The 17,821-nt window shown below is 43.4% G+C and overlaps 1 protein-coding gene across 1 annotated transcript in view; it reads right to left on the bottom strand.

Moving 5' to 3' along the window:
- TRA2A (transformer 2 alpha homolog) overlaps nt 1-17,821 on the bottom strand; it is a 52,153-nt gene that overhangs the window by 28,218 nt on the left and 6,114 nt on the right. The window contains 2 exon segments of the mRNA XM_073333721.1: nt 1,598-1,769; nt 12,964-13,097. Coding sequence (XP_073189822.1) covers nt 1,598-1,769; nt 12,964-13,097 — 306 coding nt within the window.

Raw genomic sequence — 17,821 nt, 5'->3', positions numbered from 1 at the left:
CTTATGCAATAGGTTACAATCCCTGTTACAGGAGGGATTAATTTAATATTGCCTCCCATCACCATAGTATGTGAGAAACCTTTCACGTAAAACCAACGGGAATAGTGAAATTCCTAGTGTTTTTGATAGCATCTCTGGCACTTGTCCATATAAAGAAAGAAATTCTACTTGGGTCTTTTGTTTTCAATTTTTTAGACTTTATAAATTTACCTTTTTGGAGACTCTAGGAGTTTTACCTGGGTTGAAGGGGGCGGGGGGGGGGAGGGAAATCAGTGCTGTGAGTGCCTTTCTTATGGTAGAAAGACCTTTTTGAAGAGGAATGATTTGCACTGTCTTTTCTAAAGTAGTAGCAGAATTTACTCTTGCATCTCCTTTCAGCCCTCACTTAAGAAGATAACTAGCATATTTCCTAAATTTTATTATTAATTCCAGCCAATTTTTCTAAGCGTTATTTAAACATGTATTCTCAATATTTTAAGTGTATACAACTCCATTTGGCATGGTCATCTGCAAATCTACTTAATTCATCCCCAGATCATTGATAAAATAGGCTAAAATCAATTCCTACACTGACATTTCAAGAAGTCCTGCCAAACAGTTAATTCAGACAAGATGGTCAAGTCAAGCAAGATGCAGAATTACTCCTTAGTTACATCCTGTCATCTTTTATTCCTTTTAATTTTGTATTTGTCCAATACAGTGAAATTTCATTAGATAAAAATTAATTTGAGGCATATTCAAGTGTGTCAGAGAAGTCTAGATATCTTTCATAGGAAATAATGTCTAAGGGTTTAAGTAGAGAACCAGGAATCATGATCCAATCCTACCAATGTAATGTCTAATCTTAGGTAAATAATTTTAATCCCTCTATTATCCCCCCTTGCTTGTCTTTAAAATAGGGGTTTGGTGTGTTTGTAAAGTGCTTTGATATACTTAGATATTGCCTTTCATAAGTATACATAATAAACTAATGTTTACACTGTAGCTAAATAAAAGTGTAGTTTATTTTAAAAAACTTATAACAATGTTTATTCTTCAAAAATCCATGCCACTTTTATTCATTCAATGCCAACAGATTTGTTCCCCCTTACATGCTATCATGTTGCAGATGAGACTTTGTGGCAAGGCTAGATTCTTTACTCCTCCGGCTGGAATCATTATATAGGCAGATTCCTACATTATGTTCCCAAATCCCATCCAGCCAAAGCACTTAGCAGAACTGATTAACTCCAGATGCACCAAGACGAGAGCCCATAGAGCACCTCCCTCAAGAAGGCGGCACAAGAAATGCATCCTAATCATAGCCCTTCTTTAGCTGTTATTGGACATGAATAGTCACAAGTGCCCTGAACACAGTACACTGCAAGCTATGCATGGATAACCAATCCAGAAATCTCTTACTCCTTCAGTCAGGCTTAGAGGCAGACATCTCCTAGAGTTTCTCTTGCCTTATTCATCCACATACACAAAGAAAATACAGTAAACTCATAAGCACTTTAAAAAAAGAAACTAGCCTCCCTTATGATAGAAATGTCCACAGCGAGCGATACCTTACATCATTTATTTAAAATACTCAGCCTTGATTAATACCACATACTCTGCTGCCAGTGTGCCTTCTTCGGTTAGACATTGGAGAATGACTGCGGCTCCTTCGGCGACGATATTCGGGTGTGTACGATCTGCTTCGAGATCGTCTCCTATGCGAATGAGAATGAGAATGGGACCTGGAGCGAGTGTAACGTCTGTGAGAATGTCTTCTTGATCTGGACCTTCAATGAAGAAAAAAGTTTTCAGAGGTATATATAGAAATTATATATATGATATGTATGTGAAATACACGCAATAAATTAAATTTTAAAAAGTACATGTCCCTAAAGGAGATTTCACAAATTCACTATCACCACACACAATAAATAACATTTAAAATATTGTTTAAATTCTACTTCTTAATGTGCCTATAGATTTGACAACTGCAGATTTGTAGTAGTTTAAAACTGGACTGAGTCTGATCAGTAATGTGATTCAAACTCACATGGCAAGTACACTTTGGCCATGTGAACTGGAATATATTTTAAATTAGAGAAAAGATTTCTAATCTTACACTCACAGCATGTTAATATAAAATGACATCTTTAACATGCAGTGATATGGAAGCCCAATATACTATGTTTTAAGGAAGTCTTACATCAGCAGGGATATGGACAGATCTAGCAGGACTTTTCTGTCTAACTTTTATGATTGAGATAAACCTAAGCTCAACAGTAATCCAAAATTAAGGCCAGAAGGACCATGCTAGTTTCAGGTAGGTAGGTTGTTCTTCACATCATTCACACATGTCCAGCTGTTCTCAGTAGGATGGTACAAAACTGTTCAAAGTTATGTGATTTCCACACACAAGTATCATAGTCACAGGTAGGGTACAGTCCTCCTGGCCTAACAGTCCAAGAGAAACATACTGCAACAGCCAAAGAATGCCTGACAGTTTGCAGAGTTCAATTCATGGTCTTTTGGCATTCATATCGTTTATGCTCATTAAGAAACCTATGCTCTAACACCTCACAACTAACTGCAAGTCAGAGGACCTGAAAAGTTTTGGTAAACCACAGAAATTGTCTGACAGTAATTATAAAGAAACCAGTTTGGTTGATTTGAAGTCATTGATCTCAATTACATAAGTTTAGAGATCATCCTCAGAAATGCCCTTTACAAAAACTTCACTGTGTCATTTAAAGTTTGGTTGTATTCAGGCTTCTACAGATTTGACCGTTTAGTGATTGCAATTGACAGCAACCTTTTCACATTCAATCATTCTCGTAACATAGCCACAAAGCTCCTAAGAGCTTCCAACTCAAGCTTCTTACCTTCGTCATCACTCTGAATGGCCTTCGTGGCTGTTTTTCCTAGATTCTAGCTGTGGACACTTCCCTGCTGGCTAAATATCATTTTGCATTCTAACTGTGAGTACCACCAGTCAGCCTTAGGGTACGTCTATACTACATGTGTAAGTGCAATTGCAGCGCAGGCAACTATACCCACACTAGCTTTAATCTAACTAGTGTGGGTAACAGTGGTAGGTAGTGAGGATGTGGCGGATGGGGGGGGGAGGGAAAGCTACCGCAGTACAAGCCCTCCTGGGACTATGGCTACTGCAAGCTATGCATGGGTAAAACAGTCAACAAATATATGCACCACTCTTCCAGTCATTCCAACCCTTCTAGACTGAAGTTAGCACAAGTATGCCTACCCACATTACTATGTCACATTTATTTGTGGTTCAGACATATTCCTCTACTCTTTACACTCCAGATTTCCTTCCAAATAGCTTTCTCCAAAGACCACAAGTCCAAGTTTGCCTTCATGCAGAGCGATAAAAACTGCCTGCCAGCCTAGCAACAACTGCTAGGTAAAGCATAAATTACAGCTCCACCAAAAAAGGATGAGAACCTTTAATAAATGGTGTAACATCCTATGTAATTTAATTTACCCCTTCTGTTTGAAACAGTCAGCAACTATACTCATGAACCATTATCCCTTGCTCATTTAGCCCTAAGATACTTTTGGTATGTTTTTCTCTCTGGTTCATCAGGGTATTTTTATTCTACTGAATGCAGTATCATGAGTGGAGGAACCAGGAAAACAAAACCTCGCGGTCCCAATTATATGACCTCATCCATCTCGCACGAAAGTGGTTACGAACCGAGTCCTGGAGTCTGGAGGAGATACTAGAGGTTCTGGTCATCGACTGGTACATGAGGGGACTACCGCCAGACCTTCGTGCCTGGGTAAGCCAGAACGAACCTTCCACCTATGACGAGGTTGTCACACTGGTAGAAAGGCGAAGGACAGCGAGGGAGCTGACCCGACCAGTAAAGGAAAAAGCACCCCAGGTTAAACTAGCAGCACCATGCCCTAGCGCTCGGGTGACTGGGCCACCAGGAGAACCCAGGTGGAAAAAGAGAGGGGCTGAAGGCCCACCAGAAGCCACAAAGAGTCGGAGCACTGAGGGGGAAGAGGATCGTGATGTTAGACTACCCAAACTAAGAGACCGGGGAATGCCTAGGGCTCCATACAGATGTTTTGCCTGCGGGGAGTAGGGACACACAGCTGCACAGTGTCCCAATGCCGAGGAGCCTATGTAGTGTAACCTGGGGAACTAGGCAGACCCATGCTCCCAAATCCACCTTGTGGGGGTCTCACTAACCCCACATATGTATACTAGACCAGTGAAGCTAAATGGGGTAGACACCACAGCACTGGTTGATTCGGGGAGTGCTATCACGCTTGTCTCGGGGAAGCTCGTGAAGCGCAGTCAGCTGCTGTGGGCTATGCATATGGGGATAACATGCGTCCATGGGACAGTTGGTTATTACCCCACCATCCCAATAAAAAAATCGAGATTCAGGGGAACACTACTGAGGTAGCAGCAGGTGTAGTCCCTAAACTCCCATACCCAGTGCTCATCGGGAGGGACTTCCCAGGGTTTGGAGACTTACTCCCGGTAGGAGAATTGGAGAAAGGGGGAAGCCCTGAAAGTAATGAGGCATCCACAGTAGACTGGCAACCCCCAACCTTCTCTGAAATATCCCCCGATTTGTTATCCACTCCCAGTCAGCGTAGAAAAACAGAAAGGGAAAGAAGGGCAGCTAAGGCCTTGGGAACCCGAATACTGGCCCAAAGCCAGAGGATTGCTCTCATAGGTAGGCGGACCCGAGCAGCTGCAAAGGAGGCCACCCAGGAGGGAGAAGCACCCAAGTCTGACCCACACCCTTTCGCCTCTGAACCAGTAGAGGCAACAGAGACTGGCCCCTTAGATCTTGGGCATATTAGCCCCAGGAGAGAAAATTTTGGACAGTACCAGGCTGAAGACCCAAGGTACGACAACATTAGGAAGGAGGTGACTGAAATAGGTGGGGTCCCCGTGGAAGGGAAAACCCAGGGACCAGGACCCTACTTCATAATGAAGAAGAATCTCTTACACCAGGTTGCACCAGTACAGGGGCAGAAGGTACAGCAGATCCTAGTACCTCAAAAACACCAGAATGCTGTATTAAGTCTGGCCCATTGTCATCTTTTGGGGGGGGGGGGGCATTTGGGGGTAGAGAAGAGCCTGGAACAGGTCCTGTGATGATTCTTCTGGCCCAGAGTATATGAAGAAGTGCGGAGGTACTGTGCGTCCTGCCCGGAGTGTCAGCTGCACAGTCCCCGTCCCCAACTGAGGGCACCTTTAGTACCCCTTCCCATGATAGAGGTCCCCTTCGAGAGAATAGCCATGGATCTAGTGGGACCCCTGGAGAAGACAGCCCGGGGCCACCAATATATACTTGTTCTGGATTATGCTACTCGCTACCCAGAAGCTGTCCCCCTGCAGAACACGGCCTCTAAAAAGATAGCTAAAGACTTGGTGGGGATCTTTGCCTGAGTGGGGCTACCAAAGGAGATATTAACAGACCAAGGTACCCCATTTATGTCAAAGCTAATGAAGGACCTCTGTACGCTGCTCCATATACATACCCTGAGGACTTCAATCTATCATCTGCAGACCGATGGGCTAGTAGAAAGGTTTAACCAAACCCTCAAGGCAATAAGGAAAGTGGTAAATCAAGACGGGAAGGATTGGGACACCCTACCTTATGTTTGCAATCCGTGATGTACCTCAGGCCTCAACTGGGTTTTCCCCCATTTGAATTATTGTACGGACGCCACACCCCATGGCATACTAGATACTGCAAAAGAAATTTGGGAAGAGGAACCCAATGAGGGGAGAAATATAATTGACCATGTGTTGCAGATGCGAGAACGGATAGCCCGGGTCACCCCTATTGTATGAGAACATTTGGGAAAGGCGCAGGAGGCCCAGCGAACCCATTACAATTGCCAGGCAAAAGTCCAACAGTTCCAACCAAGGGATTGGGTGATGGTGTTGGTACCCACGGCAGAAAGCAAGCTTTTGACCCAATGGCAGGGGCCCTATGAGGTCGTTGAACCTGTGGGGGAAGTAGCCTACAAGGTGTGGCAGCCAGGACGCCGGAAACAAGAACAAATTTATCACATTAACCTCTTAAAGCCTTGGCACCAACGAGAGGCGTGTGTAGTGGCCCAAGAGACACCGATCCAGGAAAATAATATGCAGGAGCAGATCAGGATATCCACTGATCTGACACCAAACCAGAAGAAGGAGGTAACTGAGATGATCAACAGATACCAAGACGTGTTTTCAACCAAACCAGGCCGGACCACAGAAGCATATCACCACTTTATCACAGACCCTGGGGCAAAGGTAACTTTAAGGCCCTATCGGGTCCCAGCAGCAAAAACGGAGGAGATCAAGGCAGAGGTAAAAAGGATGTTGGAGCTGGGAGCCATCGCAGAGTCCCACAGTCAGTGGTCAAGCCCGATTGTGCTGGTGCCCAAACCCGATGGCACCACTAGGTTTTGTAATTACTTTCGCCGGCTGAATGAGATACTCATATTTGATGCATACCCCATATCAATGAGTTAGTTGACTGCCTGGGCAATGCCCGATTTTTGACCACCCTTGATTTAACAAAAAGATACTGGCAGATTCCCCTTGCCAAAGATGCGAAAGAAAAGACGGTACTCTCTACACCAGAGGGTCTGTTTCATTATACTGTTCTTCCTTTTGGACTGCATGGGGCACCTGCCACCTTCCAGCGTCTTATGGACAAGCTCCTACAGCCCCATACCAATTATGCAGTGGCTACCTGGATGATATGGTTATTCACACCCCCGACTGGGAAACCCACCTAGGAAAGGTGGAAGCGGTTCTGGACACGCTAAGACCGGCTGGCCTCACAGCCAACCCAGCCAAGTGTGCTTTAGGGCTAGCTGAGGCTAAATACCTTGGCTACATTGTAGGAAGAGGCATGGTCAAGCCCTAGCTAAACAAACTAGAGGCTATCCAAAATTGGCCCCGGCCGAATCAGAAAAAGCAAGTCCGGACATTCCTGGATGTTGTGGAGGTACTACCGACTATTTATTCCCCATTTTGCTACCAGAGCGAGTCCCCTGACAGACCTGATAAAAGCCCGGGGTCCAGACATGGTGAAGTGGACAGATGCCGCAGAGAAAGCATTCATGGATCTACAGACAGCCCTCTGCAGTAACCCCGTGCTTATAGCCCCAGACTTCAACAAAGAATTCATTTTACAAACAGATGCATCTGAAGTAGGATTGGGAGCTGTCCTACTGCAGATGGTCAGAGATGAAGAACACCCAATCCTCTACCTCAGCAGGAAACTCCTCCCAAGAGAGCAAAAGTATGCCGTGGTTGAAAGAGTGCCTAGCTGTGAAATGGGCCATGGAAACACTATGTTATTACCTTCTGGGATGACGGTTTACCCTTGTGACCAACCATGCACTCCTCCAGTGGATGCAGCGAAATAAAGAGAAGAATGGAAAGGTGACCAGATGGTTCCTGTCCCTACAATCTTTCCAATTCACCATACACCACCAGGCTGGAAGCCACCATGGCACCGCAGATGGCTTGTCACGAGTACACTGCCTGATGTCCCAAGTTGCCCAACCCCGTAGTGGGGGGGGGGGGTATGAGACAGGGTCGGACCAGATGGCTATAGGAGGGTAACAGAAGGCAGATATTAGCCCCAGGCTAAGTAGGTCCCTTTTCCCTGGGTAAGGTAACAGGGAAGGTTCCAGAACAATCAGGAACCTCTGAAGACAGGCTGATTAAAAACACCTGCAGCCACTCAAGAATCTGCTAGAATCTATTAAGGCAGGATAATCAGGGCACCTGAGTTTTAAGAAGGAGCTCACTTCAGTTTGTGGTGTGCTTGTGAGGAGCTGGGAGCAAGAGGCACTAGGAGCTGAGAGTGAGAATGTGCACTGTTGGAGGACTGAGGTGTACAAGCATTCTCAGACACCAGGAGGAAGGTCCTATGGTGAGGACAAAGAAGGTGTTGGGAGGAGGCCATGGGGAAGTAGCCCAGGGAGTTGTAGCTGTCGCACAGCTGTACCAGGAGGCACTCTAGACAGCTGCATTCCACAGGGCCCTGAGCTGGAACCCGGAGTAGTGGGCGGGCCCGGGTTCCCCCCAAATCCTCCCAACTCCTGGTCAGACAGGAGAGTCGACCTGGACTGTGAATTCAGAAAAACGGCCAAGCTGACGGCTGCCGTGAAGCTCCAAGTCACCAATAAGCGCAAGACCCACCAAGGTAGAGCAGGAACTTTGTCACTATATATATACACACACACACACACCCCGCAAGCTGGGTTCTCAGACGAACTAGCGCAGCTCAGATCGCTCCACAACTTTTCAGTCAAGAGTATGGGATGTTCCCAAAACTATAATTTATAAAACCTTTTACCAAAGTTGGAAGTGAAAACAGTACCAAGCACATTAATTATATTATGTATACCACACTGTCAAAACAGTAGCTACAGAGATAGTGTTTGCAAGACTGTTTTCTGCCCCTGTATAGGAGTACTTCTTAAGAGGATGTGTTTGGGCCAGGTAGCTCTTTTGTTACTGTCTGTATAAACAGCGCATTAGGGACAAAAAGCGGAAACTATGTCCCAATAACAAACAAGAACAATGACAATCACAATAAGGTATTTTGGGGCTTCTGTTTTTCAGGTTTGTTAATTTCATTTGGGAAGGAGGGGGTGTTATTTTATTTTTTTTTTAGCAATTTGAGTGTTATGTAGTTGTCCAAACACTGGAGTTTCACCAGGACACTCTCTTTGTATCTATTGTAATGAGTAATATTTGTAATTTTCCCTAGTGTGCTTTAAGAGACAGTTACTCACCCTGTACAATAACTGAGGTTCTTCGAGATGGTTGTCCCTGTGGATGCTCCACTTCGGGTGAACCTGTGCCCCTGCGCTTTTAATAGGAGTTTTTAGTAGCAGTACCTGGTTGGGTCGTACATGCGCTGTCCCCGTCTCACGCCGCCTCCGGTGGCTACATAGTGCTGTGTGACCAATTGCCCCCCCTTCGGTTCCTTCTCTACTCCAGTCTCTGGTGTGAAAACGCTGATGTAGAGGGGAGGAGGAAAGGTAGTGGAGCACCCACAGGGACAACCATCTTGAGGCACCGCAGTTACTGCACAGGGCTAGTAACACTTTCTTCTTCAAGGAGTGTCCCTGTGCAAGCTCCACTTTAGGCGACTGTAAAGCAGTGCCCCTCCTTGGTGGAATAGAGGGGCTTTGGAGTTGCAGTCATGGCAGATAATAAAACCACAAGTTCCAGTAGAGCGTCTGATGATGAATGCAGCTCTGTGACATAGTGCTATGTAAATGTATGGGCTGATGCCCAGGTTGCTAGCTTTGCAGATGTCCATAACAAGCACATTGTTGAGGAAGGCTACTGATGTGAAGAATGGTCTGGTGGAGTATGTACGGGTCCCAGGTGGGAGTTGTAGCTGTTGATGGCAATAAAAGTCAATCCAGCTGGTGATCCATTTCCACAGCCTTTGTTTGGATATGGTGTCTCCTGTAGATCGTTCCGTGATGGAAAGAAATAACTTTGGTAACTTCCGGAAAGACTTGATCCTTTCATTGTAAAAAACTAGTGCCCGGGATGCCCAGGATATGAAACGTTTGGTCCCATGAGGTTCTGGGAAGAACAATGGGAAATGGATGGGTTCATTCAAATGTAATGATGAAACTGTTTTAGGTAGGAATTTGGGATATGGTCACAGGGTAACTGTTTTTCAAAAATTTTGTGCATAGGGAATGTACCATGAGGGCCCCCAGTTCTTCTCCTTGTCAGGCAGATCTGACAGCAACAAGGCAGGCCATCTTCACTGAAAGGCGGAGAAGTAAACATGTCACTAATTGTTCAAAAGGGGCCCCCATAAGGCATTGCAGCTCCAACCTGAGGTCTCATGATGGAGTAGTGACTCGTATTACGAGTTAAAGATTACGAACACCCTTGAAGCATTTTAGTGGTAGGCTGGGCAAAGATCAAGAACTCGTCCACTTTGTGGAGGAACGCCATGATTCCTGCGAGATGTACTCTGATCGAGCTCATTGAAAGACCAAAGTTCCTTGAGCTCTAGTATGTAATCCAATACCACTGGTAAAGGAGCGGTAGTTGCCATTGTTTGCCTATTCTGGCATCATATATAGCATCTTTTCCATTTGTGAAGGTAGGAATATCGTGTAGTCAGGGCTGACCTTTAGGAAAATGGCACCCTGTGTCCACTTGTATTTTGGGCCCCCCAGGCATGATGCTTCCCCCATTGCCCCAGGTATGAGATTGTTTACCTCCTGTCATAGTAGGTGTTCATGAGAAGGATCCCTAATGAGAGGCAGAGAGAATAGGTAAGGGGAATGGAGACAAATTGGACAGAAGAGCCAGTCTTGATGATTTCCCGTACCCATTTGTCTGACATGATGTTTTGCCATGCTGGGTGGAATGGAGTCAGACAGTCTCCGAATGGATGGATGGTGCTGGATGGTTCCAGCAATAGAAGACTCTTGTGGGAGGTATGTTTGGTCCTCGACTGAATCCTTGAAACCATTGTTTAGAGGCAGGTTGTTGGGATGTAAGGGGCTGAGAAGAGAGTGGTCTCTGTCTAGTGGGTCTTTGTCTTTCCGGGTCATAATGCCTCTGAGGTTGGGTGTAGAGCTTGTTCTTTACGCCAAATAATACTTCTATTTTTTTCTTTTGAGAAGGTATGTAAATGCCCAATGATTTGAGAGTCACCCTGGAGTCTTAACGTGTGAAGAGACTCATCAATCGTGGCTCCAAACAGCTTTGGACCCTCGAACTGGAGATCCTTGACAGTAGATTGTACCTCTTTGGGAAAACCAGAGAGGTGGAGCCAGGGAACTTGTCACATGACTATGGCTATGGAATGTGCTGCTATGTCCAGAGAGGCTTGTAAGACTGTTCAAGCGAGAAGGTGGGCCTCTGATGTGGTTGCTCTTGAACTGCCTTTTTTTTTGTCCTCAGGGAGATCATCAATAAATTCAGACATTTTTTCAATAATTTGTGTAATTGTATTTGGCCATCGGTGCCTCATAATTGGCAATCCTGAATTGTAGGGTTACTGACAAGTAGGCCTTACGCCCAAAGAGGTCTAACCACTTCCAGTCTCCATCATACGGAGTGGTTCTAGAGTGATGTTGCCTACCCCGCTCATTCACAGCCTCTACCACCAGAGAGTTTGGTGTGGGATGGGAAAACAAAAATTCCATTCCCTTGGAGGGGATGTAGTATTTTTTTATCCGCTCTTTTACAAGCGGGTAGAATTGTTGCCAGGGTCTGCTGGATGGTCTTGACCATGTCCATGAGTGCCTCGTTTATTGGTAGGGCAATCTCAGAAGAGGCTGAAGTCTGGAGGATGTCTAACAACTTATGTTGGGAATCTGCAACTTGTTCCAACAGAATCTCTAATAAATCTGTGACTCTCTTAAATAGTTCTCAGAACTGTTTAAAGTCATCCCCCCCTTGTGGATGGTGGAAGAATGACAGCTTCATCCAGAAAGAAGAATGAAAAACTGGTATCTAGGGTGACTTCCCTCAACTGCCTCTTCCAGAGATGCAGAGGGTACAGGTGCAAAGGGTGATAAGGAATGCCTCATCCTCTCTCTGTGAACTGGGAGGCTTAGGACTGGGTTTGCAGTACACTGCCCATGAGTCCCAATAAGACCACTGTGATGGAAATGGCATTGGTGGCAGCATCCATGGGTGTCTATACCATCCTTGAGTTGGTACTCCTGTTGTAGTGGACCTGGTCTGGTGTGGATAGGTGAGGAGTAGTGGGAAGAGTAGATTTTCCCTTCATTATCATTAGCATCATATCTGGATAAAGGAGGAGCTGATCTTGCTAGTGTGGTAATTTGGTACAGTACCAAACATGCTGGAGTAAGATCAGTACTGAGGAATGGAGATTCCAGTGCTGTTGAGACTAAAGGGTCCTTATGCCAGAGGAATTGCTGCAGTACAGAGAGCATCAATACCAAGGAGGGTATTGTCAGCGGTACCAGCGCCTTTACCTCAGCTGCTGGTGCCGAGGGCCTTGCACTATGCACTGTGGAGGCAGGAGGTAGTGCCATAGATTGTAGTAGTGCCAAACTGCTTAGTGCCACATTTGATTAGCTTTGGCAGTACCGAGGCAGGGATTTCCCTGTTTTTGCCTTTTTCTGAGCTAGCCCTCTTAGGGTCTTCTGTTCGCACAGTACCGAACGGGCCCATGTTAGAGGTGGATGGTCTCGGTGCAGTCAATACTGATATGTCCGAGAGGCTGGAAAAAGTCTCTTTTTGGCAGCTTCCTGAGACAGGAAAGTTGGAGCCCATTTCTCTGTCGCTTTTTTGGGGAAGTGCTCTTTCCTCTGAGAGGGTGGTAGGGACAGCTGATCATGCCCCTTAGAATACGGTTCTCCCATGAGGGAGGGTAACTATACTACACTAAGGAGTACACTAATAACAAACGTAAACTCCTAAAATAAGATTTTATTATTATTATTTTTTTTTTTTTTTTAAAGAAAAACAAACAGGGAAAAGATAGGGCAGTTAACTATGAACTAACTGGGTTATAAACTGGTACTCTGAGATGGGGACAGCACACGTGTGACCCAACCAGGCATGGATACTAAAAATCGCTGATTCCAAGCACAGGCGCGCAGATTCACCTGAAGTGGAGCATCCACATGGACACTCCTCAAAGAAGAACATGGTGCTGTTTGAAACAGCCCTATATTAAAGTGCACTAGGGATTTTAGTGCAGAACAACAGGGCCCAGTTAATGCCCAACATGTTATGCAACAGTCTACATTTCTGCTTCATGTAGGCAAGACTTCAGATACAAGTAAACATTTCTGATGTTTTTCCACTGTTTATTGGGTGTAACAGATTTCTATATTAGAGAGTTTTAATGTGTTTCTTGGTTGAAACTAAATATCAGAAGCTCTAGGTATCTTACATCATACCCATGGATATATGATGCAGAATAAATTTTTATCAAATTCAGTACATACCTGGATTTTGACCTCGACCGGGAGTGCGATTCAGAATGTTTGGAAGCCCTCGATGGACTACGAGATCCTGACCTGCTCTCCGATTTTACACGAGCAGGACTCCCAGCTGGAGATTTTGACTGGGAGCGAGACTCCTAACAAAAAAGATAGTATTACAAATGGTACTGGTCACATAAATGCCTAACTCCTAACATTTAAAGTACCGTAATTATAATATTTTGATTGCTCCTGAAAGACAAATGGTTAGGCAACACCCTCCTGAACAAATTTCAGTCTGTTAACCCACTGTTAATATTGTATGCTTTCCTCAAATAATTCCCTACTTGAACCAGATCACCAATTCTCTATTAACTAAGTAATCATGCAAATTCATCTACAACTTGATCATACAGACACTGGAACATAAACCATACATTTACTTAACCTAGGACCCATTCATTCTTCCAGATTCTTTTAATTCTACTTCACTCTTGCTTTCTACTTTTCTTCATTCTTCATTGAGTTTTTCATTTTTCATACTTCGTGTATCTTCCCCAATTCAAACAATTCATTATAGCCTTAAAAAAACATTCAAGTGCTTCTATCTGACCAATCTTCTGTTCAATTTTTTCCCCCATTCAATTTTAATTTTCTGATCTTTAATATTTTTCATTAGCCTTCTTTTATCTTGATTTATCTTCCACAATCTTGGAAAAAACTCTTCAATTTCTTCACGAACATTAACCTTAATGGAAAAAGAACATTTAGTATATTTAAGCACTAGGGATTATAAAACTCTGCTGGAGTTCAGAATGTTATCTACCAAAATTGAAAAGCCAGCAGGTAAAGTGCAAGTAACTATTTTTATAAAAACATTTTTTTTTAAAAAAAATCTTTAAAATTGTATTATTTCTAGGTTCTGACAATGAGTTTACTGATTTTCTCTAAATGTTTCAAAGCTGCCCTCCTCCCCTTTCAAATTATAGAATTATCCTTATTTTTTAGAATTTCTACAAGATACAAACATGTACTAAAAGCTTAATTTGCACAAATATATTAAGATGTTCTGATATAATCGATTTTTCCTAATATTAAATTTGCGCTTTGATATTAAATACCTACAAGGCTAGTCTTGTAATAAGCTTTTATTAAGCCATGTTTAGTTCAACAGAATGTTAAAGCAGAGCTTTCCCAGTCAAAAAAAAAAAAAATTTGTCTATGCACAGAGATATATACAGGGCCCAAACTAAACCTAAAGTTAAGGATTCTCTAATAATATTCTTTTCTTCCTTATTGTTATCCTATTTTCCTTGAGTATTAAAGCCATATTTAAAATAAAATGTGTACTATAGTACAAAGCAACCCAAGAAGGGCCATTTTTACTGTATAAACGCACACAGGAGAAATAACCAGGAAAACAAGCAGAGCAGGATAGGATTTTTTTTTCTAAAATACTTTTTTCCAGGGAGCTTAGCCATATGTGGCTTAAATTTGCTTTAAGTAATTGTAAATGTTTAGATATGGAGAAGTATTAAGTATGACAAATTTCGATTATGAAAGCATAGCAAGCTTTCCCCACCTTTCAAGTTTTTTTATTTTCTTTGTTACATTCTGTTCTGGTTTTCACTGTATCTCATTCTGTTTTACTAATTGTATATCATCTGCTAATCTTATGGGATGTTGCCAAATACATCTCATTCTGTAGTTAACATGGTCAGTTTCTTTAGTGCCTTTCCTCCTTAAAGAGGAGAGTTTCCCTTCTCTTACCTTTTCACAAGTACTAAAATGACCAGATAGTAGAGGATTTTAACTTCTATCTCTATTTAAGCCTCATAACATAACCTGAGCAACCTTCCCCAAAATACCTCAACAAGAATTCAAGAGAAAGAAGGGAGAGCTACATTCAGACTGCTAACTATTCAGAATGCCCTCTGATGTCTATGGGAGGCTTCCATAGAGATCACGGGAAGAAGGTGGCCTTACATATCTTTATTCTATTCCATGCCTTATTCTCACATCCAGAGCTCACTCAGAAAACATGCTCCCTTTCAGGCCCACAACTATTCCTGCCTTTTCTTTGTTTCCTATCCTCCTTACTCTATTTCTCTGCCCCTTCATTGTCTGAGAGCCTCCTCTAGTCTTTCCTCTACACTTTATTCCCTGCAGCAATTCCCAATACCTACAGCAATAATTCCCACGCCTTCCTCATTAAAAATGATCAGCAATTAAATTTAATGTTGCAGAAGTGTCATTGACAAATCAAATTAAAAAGGGAAAGGTGTGGCCCACAGGCTATATATTTGACACCTCTGTTATAAGAGTTTATCGTTTAGTATCCCTGTCCATTCAAACTTAAAACTCTGCTGACATTGCCAACATGGTTTCCAATTAATGCCATATTGACATGAATGTATCTACCAGATATTTGAAAGGAAACAATACCTCATTTCAAACTATAATCCATTTGTTTTATTTTTAAAATATTTGTGTGGATCCAGAACAGTTCAAATTCACAGGATAGTTCAACTGTTCAAATTTTCAAGTGGCAGTGAGAGCACAGGTCCCTACAAGTTTCAAACCTCTAAAAATTAACAACAATTGGAGATATGGACTGCAACTGAGGAGACAACTATTATCTATCAGCAGCTGCATACTATAGGTCAATGCCAGGCATTCACAATTTTCTGATGTAATATAGACCACTACTCCCACAGAACTTCAAAGAAAGTATTGAAGAAATCTGTACAATGGTTTTATGAGATAGTTTAAGAATCTAAGGAAGGCAAAGCAGCTAAGAAAATATTTCCTCTTACTTGTGGTCTTTTGCTGAACTAGAACAGGTTTCCAACCCCTGGTGAGTTACATAATATGGAATGAAGTCTTCTGTTGGGAAGGATTTTTTCCCAGAGACCTCACCATTCCTACCTTCTTTCCCCAAACTCTCCTCTCCCCGCCTCCCCCAGCCCCAAACCAATATGGCATCTTTAAAGTTTTATCATCTACAACACAGACAGAGCAGACCTGATGGTTTTGTACACAAGCATTTTATGGCATGGATATAATCCACAAGCCTCATATATTATGTATTGTTCTACAATATATGTTGTTCCTGTCCCAGGAAGTAAGATTTTTCCTTAGCACATAATCTTTAATGGATGGGGGGGGGGGGGTGGAAATCTCCTGGGTGATTTGAATTTTCTATGCAGCCACCAGGTCATAAAAACGATAAAAAGCACACCAAAAATAAGGGCTTGTCTACACTAGAGCAATCAGTTATTGTTCTTCAACTGGTCATACAGGACTGATGGAAATACCAACACTTGAGTCCACACTTGCCTCCCTTAATTGGTTTAAGTTTTGCCCTTGCGTCCACATTCATCATGGCAAATCGTAAATGAATGTGGCCTTGCAGATCAAAAACCACCTGCATTGATCTGAATTTACATGAAGGCTGCCCTAAAATAAAGATGTGGACAGTTATCTTTCACTGCTGCCTAAGACAGCACATATCCTTACTTGCCAACTAAGAGTCCCCTCTCCGCCTTCCTCATCCTTTCAGTATATCCTGCTCCATAGAAATGCCATTGAGATATGCCCTCCCTCCTGTTCTGAAGGTCCTCAGTTTGTGACCGACCACCAGTTAAGGCTGTATTTCTTAAACCCCATTAACCTCCCATCCCACTGCCACCACTGGACAGAACACCTACACTAATGCCTCCACCTCTATCTGCTACTCAGTGAGTCACTAATGGTTCACCAGTCAATCCTCTTGCTCTAACAAACTACAGGTAGTTTGTCAGAGTGAATGCTTCAGATTGCAATCCACGGATGATTCTCCAGCTCTAGAGGCAGCAAGAGCACAATTGGTAGCTGTGCTCCTTACAATACCTCAGGTACCAGATTCTCCCTAACACTCCAAAGCTAACAGAACACCTTAACCAACTCTACTCTCCCTGTGGCAGGCCCACATTATGGCTGACATTCTCACTCTGATGAACCACAAGCAAGCAGTGGCATAGTCAGAGCAGGGGACATTACTGGAGGTGAGTAGAAAAGCTACAGAGTACAGTTTCAGCTACTGAGCTACAGGTGCTTCATCAGATGAGGACATACAGAGCCAGAGGTATTTCTAAAGCATACAGAGGGGCTCTTCTGTTAAGTGAGGAAACCAGAGGCGGGAAGGGGGCCAAGCAAGGGCAGAGAGGGAAAACTCACAATCAACAAACTGAGGACCGTTCACTAGCTGAGGGTATTGTGAACTCTGATAAGTATCAGTTGACAGGGCACCAACTGTGGCTGGGTCTACACTGATACACAACTGGTTGAGCCACGGGGTTTATCCGTACAAATTTCAGATATAAGTTACACTGACTGTTGCCTTCGCAATAATCCATGTTATTTTCTCCAGCACAGATAAGGCTTTAAAACAAGCTTTCCAAGTACTTAAACTATCCCACTGAATCTTTTGCAGGGTTTTTTAAAAATGCTATTTCAAATTTCCAGGGGTGGGGAAGAGAATGAGGTAAGGGGAAAAAAGGGCAAAAAATGAGTCTTGCGGGAAGGGGTATTTCCCAAAGAACTGTGGGACTATCCATGTGTGAAAACTGCCATTGCTATCTCCAAAAGCTGCAACAGAATATGTCCACACCGTTGTCCTCTGAATTCTTGTTGGGAGTGTCTGGTCTCTACTGAGGCAGTAGACTGTCCTTGGAGAATATGTTCTGACCCCAACCAAAGGTTACAGATACAGCCTTCCCTAAAATTATCTTTGAGCCAATGAGAGGACCACAAAGAGAACAGATGACCAGATTTCCTTAACTTGTATATTTTTAAGATACACCTGCAAAGTCCTCTTTTCAAGCCAATACTCCTTTCACAA

This window comes from Lepidochelys kempii, chromosome 2, assembly GCF_965140265.1.
Source record: "Lepidochelys kempii isolate rLepKem1 chromosome 2, rLepKem1.hap2, whole genome shotgun sequence".
In the NCBI taxonomy this organism is placed as follows: Eukaryota; Metazoa; Chordata; order Testudines; family Cheloniidae; genus Lepidochelys; species Lepidochelys kempii.
The sequence above is the reverse complement of the archived record's forward strand: the minus strand, read 5'-3'. Positions and strand labels throughout refer to the sequence as shown.